Consider the following 17,018-nt stretch of genomic DNA (forward strand, 5'->3'; position numbering starts at 1 on the left):
AGTGCTATCGCGTTGAAAATTCACATTAGCATTGTGATTGCCTTTTCAACAGCTCCCCTTTTTTGTTACGACACGTCATCTACTGTTTGTATTTCTGTCACATGTTAATAGTGTTTTAAATTATTTATAATTATTTTATATTAAATATATTTAGAATGAAACATCCTTAATTTTAATGTTTTTTTTCGTTTACGACTAGCCTACATGATACTTTAATAACCTTTTAATTTTTATTCTAACTATTATTTTGTATTGAATTACACTATTATTAATATTATTATTATTTTTTAAACCTTTCTCATGCAGTAGACCCAAAATGTTTAAGCAAGTGGACTAAAGTCGCTTCTGGGGCCCCTCTGGGATTAGGGGCCCTGAAACTTAAGCTTCATTAGTTTCATAGTAGATCCGCTCCTGAGTCTACAAATTGGAGAATCCATATAAGTCAAAGAATGCCCAATTGTGTATACCTGTCAACTAATTATTGGTTTGCATTCCCAGACATTGCACAATCTGCTTATCTTACAATGAAAATGGAGACATCAGCCATGCGACATTGCTTTATGTTACATTGAAAATGTGCTCATGGAGTTGAGGAGCATATTCATGCTGGAAAAGATGGGCTTCATGTTCTGTACAAATTTAGTACCACACTCCCTTGATGGGAAAGAATTAGAGAGCAAGATGAAGATGAAAAAGGGTGCATGTGACAGTTTCCAGTTGGAAAATACAATTGAGACTCAGCCTCAATATAGACGTTTTAGAAGGGAATTGAAAAAGCAAAGAGAGAGTATGAGAAGAGATTGGCAGTGAAAATAAAAAGGGAATGCAAAAATCCTCTGTAGGCATAGGAATAATAAAAAGTTGGTCAAAGGAGGAGTAGGGCTGATTAGGGACCAAAAGCGGGACTTGTGCATTAAGGCAGGTGATATGGCTGAGGAACAAAATGAATACTTTACATTTGTCTTTACCGAAGAAGAATATATTGCCCAGGTCATGGGGAAAGCAAGGGTGGATTAGACACTTAAAGGGTTGAACATTGGTAAGGGTAAGGTATAGATAGGCTGACTATACTTAAATGTATGCTTGTTCAAAAAGAGTGTAAAGGCATTTGAAAAAGTGCCACTCAACAGGCTTGTGAGCAAAGTTAAAACTAATGGAATGAAAGGGGCAGTAGCAATATGAATACAAAACTGGCTGAATGGCAGGAATCAGAAAGTAGTGGTCAACAGTTGTTTTCCTGATAGGAAGAAGGTTTATAGTGGAGCTCCCCTGGTGTGCAGGGCACAGTTTCAAAATTTGTGGATGGCCCGAAACTTGTAATTATTGTGAACTATGAGGAGGATAGTGATAAACTTGAAAAGGACATAGATCGGCTGGTGGAATTGGAAGACAAGTGATAAATGAAATTTAGTGCAGAGAAGATTGAAATGATCCATTTCAATGAAGGATGTGGAGAAGCAAAATAAAATAAAGGATACAATTCTAAAGGGGTGCAGAAGCAGAGGGATCTGGGAGTATAAGTGCACAAATCATTGAAGATGGCAAGGCAAGTCAATAAAATAGATGGGGTCCTCTGTTTAAATAGGAGTATAGAGCACAAATGTAGGGAAGTCATGATTATATAACTTGTATAAAACACTGGTTTCGCCTCAACTGGAGCATTGCATCCAGTTCTGGGCACCACACCTTTTAAGAATGATGTAAAGGCATTAATGGTTCCAGGAATGAGGAATTTAAGTTAGGTAAAAAGATGGGAGAACCTGGAATGATTTTCCTTGGAGAAGAGAAGGTTGAGAGGAGATTTGATAGAAGTGTTAAAAATCACGAGAAGTCTGCCAGAGCAGATAGGGAGAACTGATCCCATAATGTTTTTTAATTTAGAGTACCGAATTCATTTTTTTCCAAATAAGTGCGCCCAATTCAGACCCATGCAGACGCGTCAGAATGTGCAAGCTCCACACGGACAGTGACCGGGGCCGGGATCGAACCTGGGTCCTCGGCGCCTTGAGGCCGCAGTGGAATTGTTCTCCTTATGGAAGGATTGAGAACCAGAGGGTGCAGTTTTAAGTTGATTGGGAAAAGAGGCAATGATGACAGGAGGAAAACCATTTTTACGCAGCAGTCCCAGTCCCCTACAATCCCCACTCCATGACTCCCTTCCCTCCATCACTCACCTGTGCCTGGATCAGTCCTAGATCCAAGGCCTCAGGTAAGTGTGGAATTGGCAGCACTGTCTCCCCAATAGCCCGTTGAGTACAGAATAGCTACTGGCCTCTGATTGGCCAGCAGGACGTAGGTCCTTCATCCTGAGGGAACGCCTGCTGCTGGGTCATTAAGGAAAGCCTACTGCTGACTTATTCAGTGCATTTGTGGCTCAAGATGCAGTGGCCTTTTTGAAAAGAGGCAATGTGGTGTTCTTGCCGGCTTTTGAACCGCAGCCAAGATGCCCATCTTCTCCACAAGAATACACCCCCTGTGTGCAGATGTTGGCTCTATTTGTAAAAGACCTTCTGCAGCCTGCTCCAGCAACAATGCACCTCCCCTTTCAGAGATGCAGAGTGTCCTTAAGTGGTGCAGGCTAGCTTTAACTTGTGTTAGCATCTCACGATTCTTTTACGCAGCTATTTAACAGCAGGATAGGCACTGGCTGCACACATTACAATCATGCTCACCGACAGCAAAGCAAAGTTGACTTGCTGCTTATGTCACATTGAACAGGCGTGGAATAATCGTGCATCCTAGGTGCTGCCCGATTTAGCCCAGTTGGAATTCTCAGGGATAGACTGTGCTGAGTCTCCCAAGTGTAAAAGCAATCCATACCAGAGTGTTTGTGACTAAGTCAACCCAGGAATATCCGAGGTGCAAAATCACAATGGGAATATTCAATCAATGGACATCAGGAGGTCTGCCAAAGTCTTTTTCCCAGCCCTCTGAGGATTTTGCCAAAATGTCATTAAATGTAAATCAGTCAGTGAAATGCTAGTGCGTGTGGTGTTAATGGGTTAATTAGGGTCACATATATTTAATTATGATCATCTTTGGCAGCTATTCCACGTTTAAGGCATCTTGAATGCGCCACTGTTGTTTTAATTGCTATTATCTCCAGACAGTTTGATTGCTACTGTCGCAACGTTTTCTCTGTATTTTATACCAAAGCCTTTTCTTGTCAGGCAAAATAACATGTATTTATAATTTCACAGCGCTGGAGCTTGTAATGAGCTTCGGAAGATGAGCTTGAGTTCAAAGATGAGTACCGTGACCAACTCTTTCTCCTTCCAGGTTTTCAGGCTGTGCTGCCTAATCAGCAGCAAGGGTTCCAAGGCCTGATGGGAGTGCAGCAGCCGCCCCAGAGTCAGAACCTGTTGAACAGCCAGCAGGGAAATCAGGTGCCAGGTGTGATGGTCCAATATCCAGCCATGTCTTCTTACCAAGTAGGTATCATCAGGAGTTTTGACATCTTTCAGTTGGTTCTCCAACCTCCAAACTTAGTAAATTAGAAAAGCTGGACAAATAAGATATGTCACTGTGGGGTTTGTGTAATAATTGCTTGAAAAAGCAACATTTAATGTGTTGAGTAGTGCGATAGTCAACTACAAATAACCAATGTGGGAATATATTCTGCCCTCATACAGAGGATAACTCTCACCCTACCCTAATTGTCATATTGTAATTAGTCATTCTCAATCTATTGTCAAGCTAGCAGCCATGATGGCCATGTTACATTCTGCCAAATGGATGCCTTTGTCTTGTAACATTCTCAATTTACCGAGCTAAATAAGATGCATGTCACTGAGGATGAACAACATGTCTAAAACAGCATTAAATCTCAAGGCAATTTATACTTAGCGATCCCTCATTGTGTTGTTTCTTTATTGATGCATTGAAAAATTCTGTTTTTGATTTCATTTTGCCCACATATTTTACATTTCGGTTTTCCCCTTTGAAAATTAACAAATGCAACCTCTTAAATTACTGACATTGAAGTATGTAAGTATATTTTTTTGACAGGTCATTGATGCACTGACTTTAATGTCAATGTTAGTGTATCAAAAATATTTCTTTCCAAATAGCCGCCCTATCAAAGTCTAAGTAATGTCTGTCAATTGACTGCCAAATGAGGCGCTTTGTTAACATTATGAAACTGCATTGCTCAACTTAACACAATTTTGTCAAATAACTTTGAGAACAGCTTGGACCTTTTCCAGCACCCTTGTCGTCTGAGTCGAAAACTAATCAGATCAAGCCTCCTCATCCAAAACCCTGATCCCTTTTACACATTCTGCATCTGAGATAGCATGCTCAGGATTAATAACAACTTTGAATTGCTGTGTCAAACCCCTGCATTCCCTGATTTGGAAGATACCATACTGCTGTAACAAAACCCACTGGTTAAAACTAATACATTTACTTACAAATCTCACAATGCATTGCCACAGGATGGAAAATAGAGTCAGTCCACACCAGTAACTTGCAATTCTAAAGTGCTTTTAACATAATAAAATATCCAATAGTCTGTTTTTGAATATGTTTTGCAAAACCAGTTAATTATAGAACTTTTCGATGAATCAGCCTTCCTTAGATCCTCACACTAAGCTGTTATACGTGTATGATGTGTATTATGTCCAGTACATTCTTCGAATTCAGATATCCACGCAGAACGAAAATTCTGATAGAACTTTCCAAATTTAAACAGTGCACAAGCCTCTGAATTCAGCTGTCAATCATACTTGACTAATAATGCAATGGTGAGGAATATTACACTGCATGCAAAAATTAGGGTTTTATATTAGTGTCTTACTTTTTTGTTCATGCCTTGGTCAAGCATAGTTTAATTAGCACCCAGGACAAATATCTTTGTATCCTGACTAATTTACAACATGATCAACTTGTCCTGTAGGCAACATTCAGTCAATTTTCAACTTGTCACTTGGACATAAAATTCCCCTGGTGGATCAGCCACCAATTATAGAAACTAGATGGTTTTCATTCCTGTTAATAATCAGGAGGTATCTGTAATGGCAGTTTCATTTTTCCACACCTCCCCAGGCAGCTATTTGAAAATCTATCATCATGTTTCCCACATTTCAAGTTTAAATTTCAGTTATTGATCATTTAATTTTATGTCGAGCTGCTTTAGATTGCTGTAGAAAATAACTACTTGGGCGGGATTCTCCATCCAACGATGCCCGAATCGTGATCCAACCATCAGCCAGAAGTCGAGGTCAGCGCCGGGCCCCTATCGAAATGCCATGTTCTGGCGCCTCGGTAGCGACGTGAATGCGTTGCACTCTGCTCGCCCGCGTGGGCATGCACATTGTACGGTATGGTCATTAGCATATCATTAATGGGCTCGACCCGGTTCTACTCTCCGGCCACCCGCGATGCTCAGCCCCCTTCAAGTGGATGTGACGACGGCATGCTTCACTTGTGGTATTAAAAATCAGGAAACAGGCCCAGTGGCTGATGAGGAAGAGAGAGGAGGTTGTGCCACTGGCCGGGGGGCATCTGCCAGGGCTGAGGGGAGTAGTGGGGGACAACGGATATGGGCTGTGGGGTCGGGGTGTCCCCCTGGGATCAGGGTGTCTCGGCACGGACTGCCATTGACGCGGCCTGCAAGGCAGCCATCCAGCTGTGTACTCCACTGACTGCCCACTGTGTCCTGTAGATGCCCAGAGTGACACTGGCCGTATGGAGGCCACCCCACCCCAGGCCAACCCCCTAGGAGCCCACAGAATCCAGGAGACCCATCAATGGCATGGGCATGGCCCAGCGCAGCCCGTGGCCCAACAAGTGTTGGCACACCCCAGCACACCCATCCGGTGGACACACCCACCCTGGCACACAGCCCCTAGCAAGGCAGATGTCCCACCAGTAACACCCTCAGCTAGCCCACCCACATGCTCCAGGCTGTCACCATGCTCTGATTGCCCACTGCGCCCCTGCCCCCAGACACGTAGGGACAACCGGTGCGCATAACAAGGACCTACAGCACACTGCACCTTCGGTCCCAACAGGTGTCCACACCCCCTAGCTGAGCCCCACCCATGGGTCCTTCCTGCACACATGGCAGCAAGCATAGCGCAGATCAGTGGTGCACTGCGCCCACACATCCTCCCCCACATCCTGGCGCCACTCTGCTGGCGTGGTATAACACAGCCCACTCAATGAGGACCCCCACAGTAGACCTCACAATAGGGCACAGGACAGGGGCCGCAGAGTGTACCGCTGGCATGGATAGTGCCAACCACCAATACCCCTGCTGACAGGGATGGGGAGCGGGTTGAGAGGCCCCCTGGTGCCAGGCATCAATGGGGCCACAGGTGCAGTGAGAAGGGCAATGTGTCAGGGGGAATGGCCGGGATGAGAATGGAGCAGGGGGGACATGCGGTGGCAGGGGCTGTTGGACCTGGTTCGTCACAGGACTACTCACATTGCTAACATGTCTGCCCTTTACACCCTGCAGAGAATGGATATTGGTATAGAACCAGGATTGATTGGCATTTGCCTAGCTGCAGTCCTAGTGGATGCATTGAGGCTGCATGAGCACGAGCTGCTTAGGGAGAACCCAGCAGAACAAAAGCCTTCCCCAGAGGAGCAGGAGCCAGCTGATGATGATAGAGAGCTGGCCCCCAACAGGCCAAGGAGGAGGTGGGATGGAGGCATCGCATCAGGCCTCGTGTGTATAGGTACCGCCTGTCGTATGAGAACCTTCCTGACTGAGCATGCCGCTGCTGACTCCGGCTGAACAGGGAGACCAGGAGACATCTGTGCCAGATCATGGCACATTTAAGCCTTGGGGGTATAGTGGAAGACACCAGCTCCTGATGGCTGTCAAGACGACCGTCACCTTGAACTTTTTTGCAATGGGGTCCTTCCAGGCACTGAGTGGGGACATGTCCAGGATCTCCCAGACCTCCGTGCACAGCTGCATCCAGGTTGTTACGGACACCCTGTATGCCCGGGTGTCACAGTATATCCACCTGCATATGGACCAAGCCCACCAGGTTGCCCGGGCAGCGGGATTATCCGCCATCGCCAGGATGCCCAGGTCCAGGGACTGATTGACGGGACACATGTCACCCTACGAACATCACCACATGAAAATGAAAATCGCTTATTGTCACAAGTAGGCTTCAAATGAAGTTACTGTGAAAAGCCCCTAGTCGCCACATTCCGGCACCTGTTCGGGGAGGCTGTTACGGGAATTGAACCGTGCTGCTGGCCTGCCTTGGTCTGCCTTCAAAGACAGCGAATTAGTCCTGTGCTAAACATGATGGGGTGCCTTTCACAAACCAAAAGGGGTTCCACTCGCTGAAGGTGCAGTTGGTGTGTGAACACTGGCTGCACATCATACACGTCTGTGCCCGATAACCGGGCAGCGGGCACAGCGCCTTCATTCTGGCACATTCAACGGTGTTTAGCACTTTCAAGATGCTCCCCGGGTGAGGAAATGGGTTCTGGGAAACAGGGGTTATCCACTGCGGTCGTGGCTGAAGTCGCCTATCTGAAGGCCACAGACAGCATGGAGAATTGCTATAACGACGCCCATTCAGCAGCCAGGAGCCTGATCGAGCGGTGCATCGGCCTCCTGAAGATGCGGTTCAGATGCTTGTTCCGATCTGGAGGGGCCCTGCAGTACAGCCCCAGGAGGGTCCCCACATAGTGGCAACCTGCTGCGTCCTCCACTACATCGCGCCACAGAGGGGCAACATGCTGAAGGAGGAGGATGAGCACCAGGTTTTATCCGACGAGGAGGATGCGAAGGAGGGCGAGGATCAGCAGGATATGGGGCCCGGGCAGCCACATGATGCCGCACAAAGTGTGCGCCAGCCCAACACGTATGGAGCAATCTGATCACCTCCAGGTTCACGGATTAGGGGGCCTGGAATCTCGAACGACTCGTCTCACCCCCATGCACCACCCTCCCATCAGGGTGGGCCCTGGCCCGTGTCCCACCTCCAACACCTACACCGCACACCACCAGCCTCTCCCACCACCCCCCTCCTCCCCCAACCCAGCACACCCCCTGCTCCCAGCCCATCGCTCCACCCTTCAGAGAGAGGACCGAGACAGTTCAGAACATCGGTGAACAGGTGTTTAATATTGATATGTACAGGTATTGTGTCCTGGCCCCTATTGCTCACCTATGTGTTTTACAACTTAATTGGTGTCTAACTTTCTGACTTTATGTGCCGTAATGTTCCTTCCAGTGGGTCTCCAGGCAGTACATCAGAAGTGGAGGCAACCTGCTGCATACCTTGCCCTGCAACCTGCCTCCCTTCTGACGGCTGTCCTCTGGAGCGACTGGGCGGGCATGAGCTCGGCAGCCTTCCGGCTGTTGCCCTGTTCTGATCGCTGCCCATTGGATACGCCGGGGACAGGTGGGGGGGATTCAGAGGCGCTGCAGTGTTCCAGACCCTCCCCTGCGGAGCCAGCGGCATGGACACCATCACCTCCTCCTCCCTCAGGATGCCCGATGGCCCCCAGACTTCTACTTGGGACGAGGGAGCAGCCGGAAAGAGCTCCAGGGGCTCCTTCGCCATCTGGCACTGCCAGCCATGGAGGCCAGCTCCTGTCTCAACCAGGGTCTCTATGCTCATGGCCATGGAGCACAGGTCTGTGCCATCTCCCTTTGGGACTGTGCTATGTCACTCAGGGACTGAGGCAGTTCCAGCGCCAGGCCAATGCCCTCAACGCCCGCAGACATAACCCTTTGTGACTGGACCAAGCTCTGGAGTGCACCTGAAATGTCCATGTGGCCCTGGTACATTGCTGCCTGTGTCATGGTCGCCCTATCCTATGCCTCGGTCACTGCCTGCACAGAGTGCCCCAGGCCTTGGACATCTTGACCCATGGCCGATACTGTCACCCTCAAGGCCTCCACCGCGGACGCCACTCGTGCTGTGTTGGCCCGGGTGGCGCACATGGCTGGCATCGCCTCCTGCCCCTGCAGGCGATTGGACTCCTCCGACTGCACCTGCAGGCGCTGGATTTTTGTTGACACTCCCTCCTGTAGTCCCTGGCTCTTCCTGCATTGCCAACATTGATGGGACAACCCTTTCCAGCAGCGCAAGATCTGTCTAAACGGTAGCTAGTCCCTGAGGGTCGGGTCTCCCTCCAAACGTCTGCCCTGCCCCCTCGGGGGTTCCCACCACCACCTGATGTACTGCAGCATGTGTGTGGCGTGCACCAGATAGTGGCCCAGGAGCCTCTACGCTAAAACACCCAGCCGAGGTGAGTGTCCCAGAGATGGTGGAGGGCAGCAGTGACGAGAAGTCGGTGCCATCTCCATGCATGTGCTCTGGGTGTTGCTGGGTTTCAGCAGTGGGGGGGGGGGTCACCAGCAGTTCCAACCTCATCACCAGGTGAGCCGCTGGGTTGCGGCCAGGGGCAGGGTGCCCCATATAAACCCGTCTCATTGCCAGATGATCCTGCAAAACTAAAGACAAGACACATAGTTAGATTGTGGGTGGGACTGGTTGTGGGGGGATGCACGTGCCATAGGGACATTGTAATGCACTGGGGTCTCACTTGCATCTCCGATGCCGACCTCCGCCTATGTGGCTGCCCGTCTCGAACCCCACCGACCAGGTCCATTGCCCTCTGTTGGCATGTGGTGCAGGGTGGGTTTCGATCACCCTCTGGGGCAGGGGGCAGGGCAGTGGCTACTGGTGTGTGGGACGGGGATTGGTGCCGGGACACAGAGGTGGTGGTTCACCCTGGCCAGCCTGGGGGGTTGCCCATCCTCATCTAGCACTGTCTACCGGCCTGCATGGTGGGGGTCGTATGGGGTTGGGGTGTGTGTGGGGGGGGGGGGGTGGGGGGGGGCGGCGGTGGTGCTAGGATTACGGAGGTGGTGACTCACCTGGGCCTCCCTGAGGATGTTGTGTAGCTTCTTCCTGCACTGCTGCCCAGCCCTCGCTGTGGTGCCCACTGTGCTCACAGTCTCTGGCACCTCCACCCAGGCCCGGTTGACATCTGTGGGTGGTGGCCGCGTTCCCACCCCAGGGAACAGGATGTACAGCCTCTCCTCCATGGCATCCAGCAGCATCTCCAGCTCTGTATCGGTGAACTTCGGGTATGCTGTTTGAGGTGCCGTCTTCTGGGTTTGAATGAGAGTGTGTGGGGAGCGGAGTGCTTATATGCAGCTGCTGTTTGTCAGACCCTCGAGTGGCAAACCCGACCCCGGTGAACCACACACTAGCTTGCATTAGAATCGCACTAATTCCACATGGCACCGGCGCGGGCCCATTAGCGTGTCCTGAATGGCTCCAGGAACGGCGTCGCTATTGGGGCCGTAATACACCCACGATTCATTACCGGTATCTGCACTTTTAGTATCTGAAACGGAGTATCCCACCCCTTATTTCTCACAGGGAAAAATCTCTTGCTTGCGTCATTCCAAAACTTGCACCTTTATTCTCTGCTTGGGTTTGATTTTCAAATCATAGTAAAATTCTAATTTAAAAATATTTAACAATTTATGGACTACTATCAGAATTCTCCCATTATCACTGAGGCTGACACTGCTGAATCACTCCATGTAGACCCCAAAAGATGTGTCCATATAACCTACAGATCTTCCCTGTATGCTCTTAGATACGCAGGCGACAATTTTAATTTAACCTGTCAATTGGGATGTACCCACCCTCCCCATTGCCTCCCCCCATCCCAGCCACGGGCACCCCTTTGCGGCAGCCCTTTACTGTATTGAGTAAACCTCCTGCAAGCTAGATTAAAATTACTTGTGCAGTGTTTGATTGTATTCATTCAGCATCTTTTGTATAAAGACCAGAGATGAGAAGATTACAATGTTACCTTTTCAATAGACCATCAGACAAGTTCTTAAAAGTAGCTATGAAGAAGAATCAAAATGTTCACAATTGCCACATCCTTTTAGACAAAGCGGTAAAGGTTTGTGTCTTCCGTCATATTAAAGAACTAAGAAAGGTACAGCAAGGGAACAGGCCCTTCGGCCCTCCAAGCCTGCTAAACTAAAATCTTCTACACTTCCTGGGTCTGTATCCCTCTATTCCGATCCTATTCATGTATTTGTCAAGATGCCCCTTAAATGTCACTATCGTCCCTGCTTCCACCACCTCCTCTGGCAGCGAGTTCCAGGCACCCACTACCCTCTGTGTAAAAAACCTGCCTCGTACATCTCCTCCAAATCTTGCCCCTCGCACCTTATACCTATGCCCCCTAGTAATTGACCCCTCTATCCTGGGAAAAAGCCTCTGTCTATGCCCCCCATAATTTTGTAGACCTCTATCAGGTCACCCCTCAACCTCCGTCGTTCCAGTGAGAACAAACCAGGTTTATTCAACCGCTCCTCATAGCTAATGCCCTCCATACCAGGCAACATCCTGGTAAATCTCTTCTGCATCCTCTCTAAAGCCTCCACATCCTTCTGGTAGTGTGCCGACCAGAATTGAACACTATACTCCAAGAGTGGCCTAACTAAGGTCCTATACAGCTGCAACATGACTTGCCAATTCTTGTACTCAATGTCCTTGCCAATGAAGGCAAGCATGCTGTATGCCTTCTTGACTACCTTCTCCATCTGTGTTGCCCCTTTCAGTGACCTGTGGACCTGTACACCTAGATCTCTCTGACTTTCAATACTCTTGAAGGTTCCACCATTCACTGTATATTCCCTACCTGCAAGAGACCTTCCAAAATGCATTACCTGTCCGGATTAAACTCCATCTGCCATCTCTCCGCCCAAGTCTCCAAACGATCTAAATCCTGCTGTATCCTCTGACAGTCCTCATCGCTATCCGCAATTCCACCAACCTTTGTGTCATCTGCAAACTTACTAATCAGACCAGTTACATTTTCGTCAGTCATTTATAAATACTATGAACAGCAAAGGTCCCAGCACTGATCCCTGCGGAACACCACTAGTCACAGCCCTTCAATTAGAAAAGCACCCTTCCATTGCTACTCTCTGCCTTCTATGACCTAGCCAGTTCTGTATCCATCTTGCCAGTTCACCCCTGATCCCATGTGACTTCACCTTTTGTACCAGTCTACCATGAGGGACCTTGGCAAAGGCCTTACTGAGGTCCATATAGACAACATCCACTGCCCTACCTGCATCAATCATCTTTGTGACCTCTTCGGAAAACCCTATCTAGTTAGTGAGACACAACTTCCCCTTCACAAAACCATGTTGCCTCTTGCTAATACGTACATTGGCTTCCAAATGGGAGTAGATCCTGTCTCGAAGAATTCTCTCCAGTAATTTCCCTACCACTGATGTAAGGCTCACCAGCCTATAGTTCCCTGGATTATCCTTGCTCCCCTTCTTAAACAAAGGAACAACATTGGCTATTCTCCAGTCCTCCGGGACATCACCTGAAGACCCAAAGATTTCTGTCAAGGCCTCAGCAATTTCCTCTCTCGCCTCCTTTAGTATTCTGGGTAGATCCCATCAGGCCCTGGGGACTTATCTACCTTAATATTTTTCAAGACACCCAACATCTCGTCTTTTTGGATCTCAATGTGACCCAGGTTATCTACACACCCTTCTCCAGACTCAACATCCACCAATTCCTTCTCTTTGGTGAATACTGATGCAAAGTATTCAGTTAGTACCTCGCCCATTTCCTCTGGCTCCACACATAGATTCCCATGCCTATCCTTCAGTGGGCCAACCCTTTCGCTGGCTACTCTCTTGCTTTTTATGTACGTGTAAAAAGCCTTGGGATTTTCCTTAACCCTATTTGCCAATGACTTTTCGTGACCCCTTCTAGCCCTCCTGACTCCTTGTTTAAGTTCCTTCCTACTTTCCTTATATTCCACACAGGCTTCGTCTGTTCCCAGCCTTCTAGCCCTGACAAATGCCTCCTTTTTCTTTTTGACGAGGCCTACAATATCTCTCGTTATCCAAGGTTCCCGAAATTTGCTGTATTTATCCTTCTTCCACACAGGAACATGTCGGTCCTGAATTCCTTTCAACTGACATTTGAAAGCCTCCCACATGTCAGATGTTGATTGACCCTCAAACATCCACCCCCAATCTAGGTTTTTCAGTTCCCGCCTTATATTGTTATAATTAGCCTTCCCCCAATTTAGCACATTCACCCTAGGACCACTCTTATCCTTGTCCACCAGCACTTTAAAACTTACTGAGTTGTGGTCACTGTTCCCGAAATGCTCCCCGACTGAAACACCTGCCACCTGGCCGGGCTCATTCCCCAATACCAGGTCCAGTACAGCCCCTTCCCTAGTTGGACTATCTACATATTGTTTTAAGAAGCCCTCCTGGATGCTCCTTACAAACTCTGCCCCGTCTAAGCCCCTAGCACTAATTGAGTCCCAGTCAATATTGGGGAAGTTGAAGTCTCCCATCACAACGACCCTGCTGTTTTTACTCTTTTCCAAAATCTGTCCACCTATCTGCTCCTCTATCTCCCGCTGGCTGTTGGGAGGCCTGTAGTAAACCCCCAACATTGTGACTGCACCCTACTTATTCCTGATCTCTACCCATATAGCCTCGCTGTCCTCTGAGGTGTTCTCCCGTAGTACAGCTGTGATATTCTCCCGAACCAGTGGCGCAACTCCGCCACCCCTTTTATTTCCCCCTCTATCCCGCCTGAAACATCTAAATCCGCCTGAAACATCTATTTAGCTGCCAATCCTGTCCTTCCCTCAACCAGGTCTCTGTAATGGCAACAACATCATAGTTCCAAGTACTAATCTAAGCTCTAAGTTCATCTGCCTTACCCGTAATACTTCTTGCATTAAAACATATACACTTCAGGCCGCCAGACCCGCTGTTTTCAGCAACATCTCCCTGTCTGCTCTTCCTCAGAGCCAAACTGGCCCTATTCCCTAGTTCTCCCTCAATGCTTTCACCTTCTGACCTATTGCTCTGGTACCCACCCCCCTGCCATACTAGTTTAAACCCTCCCGTGTGACACTAGCAAACCTCGCGGCCAGGATATTTATGCCTCTCCAGTTTAGATGCAACCTGGCCTTCTTATACAGGTCACACCTGCCCCGGAAGAGCTCATCGTGGCCCAGATAACGGAAACCCTCCCTCCTACAGCAGCTGTTTAGCCTCGTACTTAGCTGCTCTAACTTCTTATTTCTAGCCTCACTGGCATTGGCACAGGGAGTAATCCCGAAATTATAATCCTAGAGGTCCTGTCTTTTAACTTTCTGCTTAGCTCCCTGAACTCCTGCTGCAGGACCTCATGCCCCTTCCTGCCTATGTCGTTAGTACCAATATGTACAACGACCTCTGCCTGTTTGCCCTCCCCCTTCAGGATGCCCGCTACCCATTCTGAGACATCCTGGACCCTGGCACCAGGGAGGCAACATACCATCTTGGAGTCTCTTTCACGTCCACAGAAGCGCCTATCTGTGCCCCTGACTATAGAGTCCACTATGACTATTGCTCTTCTGCACTTTGACCCTCCCTGCTGAACATCTGAGCCAGCCGTGGTGCCACTGCTATGGCTGCTACTGTTTTTCCCTGATAGGCTATCCCCCCCCCGACAGTATCCAAAGGGGTATACCTGTTCGAGAGGGGGACAACCACAGGGAATTCCTGCACTGACTGCCTGCCCCTTCTGGTGGTCACCCATTTCTATGCCTGCACCTTGGGTGTGACTACATTTATATAACTGCGATCTATGACGCTTTCCGCCACCTGCATGCTCCTAAGTGCATCCAACTGCTGCTCCAACCGCACCATGCGGTCTGTGAGGAGCTCCAGTTGGGTGCACTTTCTGCAGATGAAGCCATCCGGGACGCTGGAAGCCTCCCGGACCCGCCACATCTCACAGTCAGAGCACTGCACCCCTCGAATTGACATTGCACTAATTAATTAGTAAATTAAATTAATTTTTTAAAAAAAAATCTTTTTTTTTTACAGTTACTGTTAACTATATGTTTTCTGGCACTTAACACCTCAGTTCCATCAGTCAAACAGTGTGCGTTGATATTTTGGCTTATTCTAGTGATAAATGCTTCATCTTAATTGAGTATCAGTCACGAGGCATTGTCTCATTATTAGCAGATTAATTACCCCCTGACTTCCATTTTGACACTTATCAAAGAGAGCATTTCAAATCTAGCTGTTTAGAAATCACATGAAATATAGCCAAAAATGTATTTTCTGTCACACAAAAGTAAAAATGTACCAGGAACATGTCATTATCAAGCATTATATGAAGCTGAAAAATATGTTGATGTAATTGCCTGCCTCCATTTTATCATTTCTGTATTGTTGAAGCTGCTACAGCAACAGCCAGACTTCTATACTGTGATGCCTATCCTCTGACTTCTTGCAAAGAGCAAGAAAATTAATGATTCAGGGGCTTTTAACAGCAAATTAATGAATACATTTAATGAGAATGAAGCTTAACTTCAACTTATGCCGAAAAGCGCTAAATGAATGTCTTTGAAATAGAAGTGGCAACAGCTCATGTTTTATTCCCCTGCATCGTGAGGTAATGATACAGTTTTAGACTCGGCAAGTAAGAATGCCAGCGTTCTCCTTCGGGAAATATCAGATTAACAAAACTAGTGTTATTAATTGTTAATCCTGGATCCATTTACAATCAAAAACTTTATTACACGAGTATAAGTGGATTGTACATTAATATTAAATGCAAGGACTCTGTTCTGATCAATTTAATTGTTTTATTGTTAGGTGCCAATGACCCAGGGTTCTCAAGGGATGCCTCAATCTTACCCACAAGCTATCATGCTACCCAACCAGTCAGGTCAAGGAACACTTCCAGCCACTGGAATGCCTGTCTATTGTAATGTTATACCTCCTTCTCCACAAAACAACCTAAGGTTGGTAGCACCCCACTGCCCTACCAATAATGTACCAGTGATCCCTGCTAACTGCAGAACAAACTGTACAAACATTAGCAGCGCTGGTTGGCAGGTCAAATACTGACACTGTGGCTCTGTGTGAATAAAATGATATCAAAATGTATTTTTGGACATAGTGACTATGGCCTTCATAAAAATAAAAAGGATGGAACGTCAGTTGAGGAAATAAGAGTGTCATGTTCTCAGTTGATCAATGCTGGTATTCTGTTTAAAATTAAAATTAAATTCTAAGAAATGTTTGCTGGTTTCTGGTGCATTTTAGTTATGTCCCTGCTAGGTATGCCTTTGTAGCTTAGCTGAGTGACATGGATTCTCTGAGGTCAGACCTCTCCCTACCACTGAGCACCACTGTGTAGATTGTAATACCCCAATACTGATTAGTTTTGTACTTTGTGTTGAGTTTGTGAAGCTGAAAAGTATTACAATTATTATTATAATAAAATACACATTGTACCAAAGCTGAAATGGAAAGAATTGCTGTATGGAAGGAATAATTTATATACACTAGAGTTTTTTATGGATATATACTGTATTGTAGTGTTTAATCACAATAAAACTATTTGACCTCGTGGGTAAAGGTCATGTTTCTACCATGTGAATTGTCTCTTTTCTCGATGTTTTAATTTGTTGGGTGCCAGTTTTAGTATTTCTGAGCGCAGTTCACAAAGCAACTGCTAACTCATGTTTGTACTGAATTTTCAGCTGCCACTGAACTCAGAGACTGAAACTGCAAATCTGTTTACATCGCTATAACTGTGCAGCAAAATTACATGCCCTATGCTTCCAGTTATAAGCCAATTAAAATCAAAATAAATAGATGCAAGCTTGATCAAACACTGATTTTCTCCACCACTAAGATGTGTTACTACATCCAAGCTAAATTTGATGAACCCCACACAAACAAAATCGGAAGAATATTAACATGGATGTTGCATTAAGTAGATTGGTATTTTTTTATATAATGGGTAAATATCTTGGAACATAATTATATTAATATTAATAATGTTAATGCAACTTGTGTGATGTGATTTAACATTTTCATTAAGAATAGAGATTCTTTATGTTAAAAATTGTTGCAAATGCTCTCTGAATTTCTAATTGTATCGGAAAGTTATGCTGTGATCCATCCAAGGGCACATCCGCTTGTGGGCAAATACTTA

General features: G+C 47.0%; 1 protein-coding gene across 13 annotated transcripts in view; it reads left to right on the forward strand.

Moving 5' to 3' along the window:
- Positions 1-16,446, forward strand: part of LOC140385293 (cAMP-regulated phosphoprotein 21-like) — a 646,047-nt gene extending 629,601 nt beyond the window's left edge. For all 13 annotated transcript variants that reach the window (XM_072467301.1, XM_072467302.1, XM_072467307.1 and 10 more), the window contains 2 exons: positions 3,280-3,431; positions 15,668-16,446. In XM_072467301.1, coding sequence (XP_072323402.1) covers positions 3,280-3,431; positions 15,668-15,922 — 407 coding nt within the window. In that variant the 3' untranslated portion in view covers positions 15,923-16,446. The remainder of the gene's footprint in view (positions 1-3,279; positions 3,432-15,667) is intronic.
- Positions 16,447-17,018: the final 572 nt, after the last annotated feature.

The sequence above is a fragment of the Scyliorhinus torazame genome, chromosome 11, assembly GCF_047496885.1.
Source record: "Scyliorhinus torazame isolate Kashiwa2021f chromosome 11, sScyTor2.1, whole genome shotgun sequence".
Classification (NCBI taxonomy): Eukaryota; Metazoa; Chordata; class Chondrichthyes; order Carcharhiniformes; family Scyliorhinidae; genus Scyliorhinus; species Scyliorhinus torazame.